At 55.1% G+C, this 8,195-nt stretch overlaps 1 protein-coding gene across 2 annotated transcripts; it reads right to left on the reverse strand.

The window, feature by feature from the left end:
* Positions 1-2,071: 2,071 nt before the first annotated feature.
* On the reverse strand, positions 2,072-4,797 carry OTX2 (orthodenticle homeobox 2; the record flags this gene model as incomplete). Of its 2 annotated transcripts, none has more annotated exons than XM_084270648.1 (3): positions 2,072-2,692; positions 4,120-4,271; positions 4,701-4,797. In XM_084270648.1, the coding sequence occupies 3 exons, from the start codon at positions 4,795-4,797 to the stop codon at positions 2,072-2,074; spliced, it is 870 nt and encodes a 289-aa protein (XP_084126774.1). The 2 variants fall into 2 exon arrangements, with proteins under 2 accessions (XP_084126774.1, XP_084126773.1); XM_084270647.1 differs by having other exon boundaries at positions 4,120-4,292.
* Positions 4,798-8,195: the final 3,398 nt, after the last annotated feature.

Here is an 8,195-nt window from a genome sequence, read left to right on the forward strand (position 1 = left end):
GAGGGAAAAGGACAGAGAAAGAGCCACCAAGATGCTTGGGAAGGGTCTGATCCAGTATCACAGGGCACTGGGGCTTCAGCTCATGGAATTGTACCTTCAAAACTTGTCCCCTTCCTTCCCCAGCACCTCCACTCAGACAATCCTGCCTGATCGCTCCCACTGCCTCCCTGGATCAGTCTGGAAAGTTTAGGGCTCTCCCCAAGTGCAGCTGGGGACTGGCACCTCTCAGGGGGGCACAGAGCAAACACATCCCTCCCCTTCCCATGAGGAGATTTGGGAAAGCTGGGGGTGGATGAGGTGACATTATCCAAGGTCTGTTTGTAACAACCAGGGGTGGGTTTTTTGCTTTAAAAAAATAAAATAAATTTTTTAAAAAATGAATAATCTCCCCTTCATTTTGCTTCCTCCACCTCGAGCTGCTGCTGGCAAAACCCCCTTTTGTCTTGGCCCTGCAGAAGCAGCCGGACCGTCCTGGTCCCACACGGCTGGCTGCAAGCAGAGCAATCCCTGCGGCAGACGGCATCGCCCCTCTCCTCCCTCACTCTCCGGATGCGATTAAAATGGAAGACAACCATCAAGTGTGCTAGAACCATTTTAATATAATTATACATATCTGCCAAATCCAGGAAGAAAAAAAAAAAAAAAAAAAAAGGTTTATGCATATATATCTTTTTTTTTCTTTTTTTTTTCTTTTTTTTTTTCAGTTAACATCTGCAAGCATAAACGACAACGAATTTCTCAGTTTAAATTCATCCAGGTCAGAGCAACTGCCCAAAGTCCTGTTGGATGTGAGGGTTACCGCCGGCCTGGCCAGCGGTAAGTGAGCTCCAGAGGAGTTTAATGTCCTCGGGTGGGTTTGGTTGGGGTTTGGGTTTGTTTTGTTGTTTGTTTTCGGTCTTTTCTCTTTCATTCAGAGAGAGTTTGACGTGAAAAGTTTCAGTGCCGTTCGCCTGGGGTGAAAGGCGACCGTGGATTTGTTTGTTTTTAATAGATATATTTCTTTTTATGACTTTTTTTTTTTAAAAAAAAGATGATAATAGGTAACTCAGTTGCTCTGAATTTCACTTATAATTATAACCTATTTAAATCACAGCAGAACTCCCGCTGGTGCGGAGTTCGTAGTTGCATACAATACAGGAGATCACAGTTTTGAAGTCTAGCACAGATTAAAAACCACAGATGTACCATTTATATAAGACACACACTGATTGTCTCTTAAAAACTACATATTGACTCCTTATGAACATTATCTTTTTTTTTTTTTCTTAAATCTTTAAATAAAGTAGTGCAGCTAGGACAATCAGTCACACAACCCCACACAGCCCTGAACCAAGGTCTCCGGGTCCCGACTTTGAAGCAAAGTTGGGCATGAAACTGTTGGATGAGCGGGAGGAGAAGAAGGAAAAGAAAAAGAGGGATGGGGAGAAAAGGAGGGAGGGGGAAAAAAAAAAATAAGAGAGAGAGAATTCTGTCCATTGTGGATATTGGAACGGAGGGTTGGCTAACACATTGGAAACCTCTGGGTGAAGGATCTTTCCACGCACACACGCAAAAGAAAAAAAAAAAAAAAAGAAAAAGAAATAAAAACCTAGACTTTTTTTTTCCTTTTTTTCCTTTTTTTTTCTTTTTTTTTCCTTTTTTTTTTTTTTTTCGTTTTCGTTTTTGTTTTAAAACTGGCCCCGAGGTGGAACGATCTCCCACCTCTTCCGAACAAAGAAACCCAACAATTGCCTAAAACTAGAAAGAACACAGATGGGTCTGCCTGTTTTCTGCTCACTAGATGATCTGTCCGTTTAAGGCCTTCCTCCTCCATCTTTCCTCTTTTATTATGATGATTATTGTTATTCCTTTTCCAGAGCGTCTGAGCAGGAGGTGAGTCTGAACGGGATCACACCAACACTGTCCCCCCTCTTGTCGCTGTCGGTTTAGTTTTTGTTTTGTGTTCGTTTTGTTTGTCCTTTGAGTTATTTTTCTCTTTTAATTTAACCAAGACCTGACTAAAACTGGAGCGTCCAGCCCAGCCTGTTTGTTCTCATCGCTGATTTCTCTCTCTCGTTACCAACAAGGTTCTTCACAAAACCTGGAACTTCCATGAGGATGTTTGGTCCTTATAATCCAAGCAGTCAGCATTGAAGTTTAACTTCCAGGAGGCGGTTTGGTCTTTATAATCCAAGCAATCGGTGGTGGAGTTAAAGCCCAAACTGGAGGCTCCATAGCCCTGGGTGGAGAGGGAGGCTGGAGACTGGTTGAGGTGGCTGGTGACCGCGTTGGCACCCATGGGACTCAGGGTGGCTCCCGGTCCGGGAAGCTGGTGGTGCATAGGGGTCAAGTAAGATCCACAGTCCATCCCTCCAAAATAGGAGGTCGAGCCGGCGTATCCTTGGCTGTAGCCTGATGCCTGGGTGTAGGTCATAGGATAGGATCTCTGCATGCAGGAGGAAGAGGTGGACAGGGGGTCTGAGAGCGGGGAGATGGATGCCGGGCTCCAGATGGATACGGGGGCACTGCTGCTGGAAATGGTGGGGACCGAGGTGCTGGAGGGGGGAGTGAACTGCCCGCTGGTCCCACTCTCCGAACTCACTTCCCGGGCTGGGGAATTCTTCTTTTTAGCTGGCCGCACCTTGTTCTGGCCCCCGTTCTGCTGCTGCTGCTGCTGCTGCCGGCACTTGGCCCGGCGGTTTTTAAACCACACCTTGAGACCGAGAGATGGAGGGGGGGAGAGAGAGAGACAAACCCTGGTGTTAAGGACACACAGACAGACCCAAGGGCAGAAGAGCCGGTGGCAGGGAGACCTGGCTGGGGAGGAGGCACTTGAAAGAGCTCCCCGGCAAGAGGAGGGTTGCAGGCTGCTGCCGCAAAGAGGCTCCGGGGCTCCCCCTCCCCGAGATCATTAGTGGTAATAACAAGTGGAAATGGGCAAATCAAACTGCTTAATAAGGTCACTTTTGGGGGAAAGGGTAGTGGAGGGGCGGGAGGGGGGCTCCATCTATGCTGTTTGCCAGCCGGGGACCCCCAGCAAACACCATTTAAGGCCACTGGAAGTCAAGCCTTTAATTAGAAACAATAAAGCATCAGTAAAACGAGGGAACAATTAGGGAAACAGAGGCAAGGGGGGTGGTGGTGCTGGTAAAATGCCTCATTTACCCTCTAAATAGATTCTCTGCTCTCACCCCCAGCCAGAGCCAGCCCCCAGATCCTTCTCACCCTATTTTAGCAAGGACCAAGGGGGCTGGCTCTGGGGAGGACGCCTCTGGGGAGAACACCTCATGGGAGAAGGCTGAGGTGTGGCATTGGGGGGGGGGACTCTGGTCCTGGTGGCCATGGTGGCCATGGTCTGCTGGGGCATGGCACCATGAGGCCTTGGGAAGCCTCACGGGGGGGCCAGTGGGATGGACGGCTTGGAAGCTGCTCTGTCCCACCTGCAAAGTCTGTCCTGGATCCGTGCTAGGGATCCTCCCGACCTGCCCGCAGCACCTCCAGACCGCAGTCTGGATTGGGCCCCTACAAGCTGCTTGCAGAGGAGACACAGCTCAGCCCCAGGAGAGGAGTCCCCTCCAGCAAGGCATTCCCTCTCTTATCAGTCCCTTCAAAGGGAGATGAAGCCCCCAGTTTGTACTGGCGTGATAGGGGATCCCGGTCTGGCCCTGCTCCAGGGATGTGGTGATCCCTGGGAAGCGGGGGATCCCTTCCGCAGGAGCCCCTAAATGACTGCAGCACTGGGACCCTGCACAAGGCACGGCGCAGAGCCTGGGGATGCTGGAGAGCCCTCCCCGGCTCACAGAGGCTGGGGGGGGTGCTGGGGAATGGTGCGGAGGGCTCAGGAGCTTGGACCTGGGAGCTGCACAGACCACACCACTGCACAAGGAGTAAGGAAGAGAGGAAGGGACACTCCAGCCTTGGGGGTGCAAACTGACACTCTGCCCCCTGCCCCCCTCACCGCACCCTCAGACATCTATGAGCTTCTTTCACCCCCCAGGGATTTCCTTTCCCTCCAAGACCCACCCCATCCCCTAAAACAGCCCCCTCTCCTCCCTTCCAGCCACGGACCACCCCAAACTCTGCACACCGGGATGGAGGTGGGGGACAGGCAGGGGTCTCCGGGGCCGCCCCGCTTCCTACCTGCACTCGGGACTCGGGCAAGTTGATTTTCAGCGCCACCTCCTCCCGCATGAAGATGTCGGGGTACCGGGTCTTGGCGAAAAGAGCCTCCAGCACGTCCAGCTGCGCCCGGGTGAAGGTCGTGCGCTCCCGCCGCTGCTTTCGGGGGGTGGCTGCGAAAGGAGCCAGAGGCCCTGGCCGTCAGTCAGCGGCCCCTCAGCCCCGTGTGTCCCCTCCAGCACCCTCCCAAGGGGCACCCCAATCCCCTCGCACCTCCCTCCCTGCCTCGAGAAACCCGCACCCCAGTCCTGAGCCGTCACCGTGTAGCGATCCCACCTGGATCGGTCTGCACCCCAACATCCCCCTCTCTCCCCCCCCAAAAGCAGGAGTGTGTTCCCCCTTTGCAGACCCCCGGATAAAAAGTTGAGGGTGAGGAGGAAAGGAGAAAGGGAGACCTCAGCCCCCCACTAACCCACCCCTGCCATCATGGCCTCTGTGCATGTTGTGTCTCCAAAAGCCCGGCGGCTTCTCCTCCGTGGGGCAAAAAGGAAGGGGGGATGCGGGGGGGCGGAGTGGAGAGAGGGAAGAAAAACGTGGCTTACCGGGATAACCGACGGACGGATGCAACAAATCCATGCCCGAGGTTGTGAGACTCAGGCCATTGACTGCATAAGGTGGTTGCTTAAGATAAGACATCATGCTAAAGTTGTGGCGGGGAGGAGAGTTGGCCGAAATCCGGGCGAGGGGGAGCCGCCCGAGCGCCCTGCCTGCCCCGGGCGGTGCCTGGGGATGCCGTCGGGTGGGGGGAGCCGCCAGGTGCCTGCGGAGGCGAGAGAGGGGGGGTCACTCCAGCTCGCTGCGCCCACCCCCCACCCCCCCCCCAAGCTTTTATCCCCTCTTGCCTTCCCCCGTCAATCCTGCAGCTCGTAAAGCCGGACCCCGGCAGGATTTGGGAGCTGGGAGAGACTGACTAGATAAACGCATCTCTCCCCCCCCAAAAAAGGGGGGTGGGGGGAGCAACAACATCCCAGCCAGTAATTACTGCCCGAACAAAACCCCCCCATGCCTTCAACTGCCCGCATTGTGCTGCGGCCCGGGGCATTTGCATAGGATTCCCGGCCGGGCACCGGCTAATTGTCTCAAGCAAAACTTGATTGGGGCCATTGGCAGACACAAAGAACCCCTCGGCTAAATAAATAATGCAGATAACAAAGCCCAAGGGTGAGAAACAAAGAAACAATTCAAGAAACCTATCTCTCCCCTAGTCTCTTGCAAGAACTTTAATTATCCCAGGTTTGGGCAACATTCAAACCTCTCCCCCCCCCCCTCCATTCCCCCCAGCCCCTTTTCCCCTTCCCCCCGACGCTGCCGCATTTCAGAGCTCAGATGCCCGCTCGGGAAGAGACAAACTTTTCTGCTCTACCGCCATCCGTCTACGTCTGCAGTAATTTCCACCGGCCATTTGCACCTAATTAGTAGTCCGGGTAATTAGATTTGGAGGCAAGTAACAGATTTATTAGGCTTTCAAGAAACTCTTGATGACGGAGCTGAAGCTAAACAAACACCTCGGTGGGGAGCGGCCCCAGGACGGCCCCGCAGGGCGAGCGGCTCCCCGGGCCCAGCTCCCCCGGCTCCCCGCTCGCTACCCCGGCGGGGCCGGGAGAAGATGGGGGGTGAGGAGGGGGAGACCCAAACACAAGCTCTGCCAAAAAAATGGCCGACAAGGGGACAGCCCAGGAGGTCTGGGAAGGGGTTAAGACCGTTTCCCCCTAGACATTTTGTGTGTCTTTTTGGGTAAAGCCTCGCTCTTCCCTCGATTCCCGGCGGCCGTTGGGAAAAAAAACGAACTCCAGCAAAACTTTCTCCCCGGAACACCCCAAAACTCCGTGGTGCAGCCAACAAGCGCGCAGGGCAGCGGAGCCGCTGCCCCAGGAGGGCTGCGTGCTGCCGGGGGGCTCCTGCGGGACGCTCCCGGCCCAGGTGCACACACCACCCCCCCACACACCCATCCCGGTCCCACCAACGCCGTCGGTGCCGGTTATCCGCGGTGCGGAGTTTCCCCTTTTCCCCTCAGAGAAACGCTTTGCCTCCCTCAAAAGTGCGGAGCGGGCGCGCATTTTGCGCGGGGCAGGGGGGGAACAGGGTCGGACCCCGTTTTTAACAATTCCACCCCCGAGGCGGAGGCTGAAGAGGGGCAGCTTTGCCGGGGGAGGGGAGAGACCCCGCTCCGCGCCGGTGTCGGGGCGGTTTTGACCGCAAATTGGTTCGCCGGCCCGGGATGCGCGGGGGAGCAAAACGGGGTTTGCCGCACGCTTAAAAAAAAGCCCCGAACAAACAACCCAACCCCCCCAACAAAACAGCCCCTCGAAAACAAAACAAACAAATAAATAGATGGACCTAAACCCCAAGCCCAAACCTCCGCTCCGTTAAACTCGGCGGCGTCACGCCGAGGCGCCAGCCCAGCGCGGCCGCCCGCGGAGCCGCTCGGCCACGGCCGCGCATCCCGGGGCCAGCCCGCGGAGCAACGGCTCCGCTCCGCAATCTGTCACCTTTTCCCCTCCTTTCCTCCCCCTCCCCTCCTCCTCCTCCTCCTCCCCCCCACCCCACCTCCCCTCCCCGCTCCGCAAAGATCCCGGCTACCAGTTGCTCTGTCCTCGCTCAATAATAATTACCCCGTCCGAGAATTAATTATAATAAATGTTTTCTTGATAAACTAACGAGATAATCCGGGCGGCACACGCTCCCTAATTACGGGCCATCGGCCCCAGCTCCGCTGATCGCCCGGGATGATTAATGCAAGGCAGCGATCCGCGGCCGGGCGCGCAGGTTGCGGCTCTGCCCTTGGCCGCGCTGGGGGGACGCGGGCGGCCAGGCAGGGGAGAGGGGGGGGGGGTTCGGCGGGCTGCGGAGTAGCGCGGAGAGACTCCCGCAGAGGGAGAGAAGGTGCCGAGATAGAAAAGAGAATTTGACTTGATTTGTTTTGTTTTGTTTTGCAAACGAGAGCTCGGTCCCCTGCCCGCACCTCATTTCTTAATTATTTTTTTTTTAATTCTAATTTCTACACCACCCCCCTTCCCGCCCCGGGGGGAGGGTTTGGGTTGATTTTTCCCCAAAAGAGGAAATTTTTCCCCCTGTACGAAGGTGATGCAGACGGACCCGACGCGGCTTTTGCTGCGCAGCCTTCCGCGCTTCACCACCTAAACCTGCGCTCAGCTCCGCGGCCGCCGTGTCCTCTTCGGCGCGGGCAAACGAAAGGGCCGGCCGGGAGCAGCGGGGCCGGGCTCGGTGGGCAGCGACCTCCGATGCGGAGCCGTTTGACCCCCATCTCTGCCTCCCCTTCGGCACCCGGCCGCATTTAACTGCAGTTTTTTTGGGTGGGTGTTTTTGGGTTGGTTTGATTTGGTTTCTTTGGGGTTTTTTTTGGTAAACTGGAGCTGCGCGTTTTCCACAGAAATAAATAAATTAAAAAAAAACCCTCAACTTCTCAGGGGAGTCGGAATCTAAATAAATCTCTGCAGCCGAGGCGGTTTTTAGCTCCCCAAGAAACTTGTGCCGGTGCACGAGGACTTTCCCGACTTTCTCTTTGTGAGCGCGGTGCGCGTTGTACCCGCCTGGCGTCTTTGGGAAGAGCTTTAACCATGAATAACAACGGCATAAATTATGTAAAAAAAAAAAATAAAATAAGATAAGGGATGTGGGAAACAGCTCCAGCCCCTCTCCGCCCTGGATGCCTTTCTCGCTATCCATTCCACCCGCGCCCAGCCGGGAAGCTCCGGCCCCAAATGCCTTGGAGGTTTCTCTCCCTGGTATTTCCAGCCCGGCTCTCCCGCCGCCGCCAGTGCTCAGACACCTTTGCAAAATTACTTTGCTGAGTCTCCGCGTCTCGGGAAGGGATGGGGGGATGTGTATCTGGGATGTTTCCTCAGGCAAGAGCGGAGAGAAGAGAGAAATTTCTTCCCCGGTTATTAATATTTTTTAAAGTCCTCCGTTGGGGGCCAGGGAATAACCCACGGCCAATGGATCAGGCCGTGGAGAAAGACATAAAAATCAGGTACCCAACGAAATCGCGGGGAAGAACCGCTCCTGCCTGCGGGGGA

The sequence above is a fragment of the Gallinula chloropus genome, assembly GCF_964237585.1.
Source record: "Gallinula chloropus genome assembly, chromosome: 14".
Lineage (NCBI taxonomy): Eukaryota > Metazoa > Chordata > Aves > Gruiformes > Rallidae > Gallinula > Gallinula chloropus.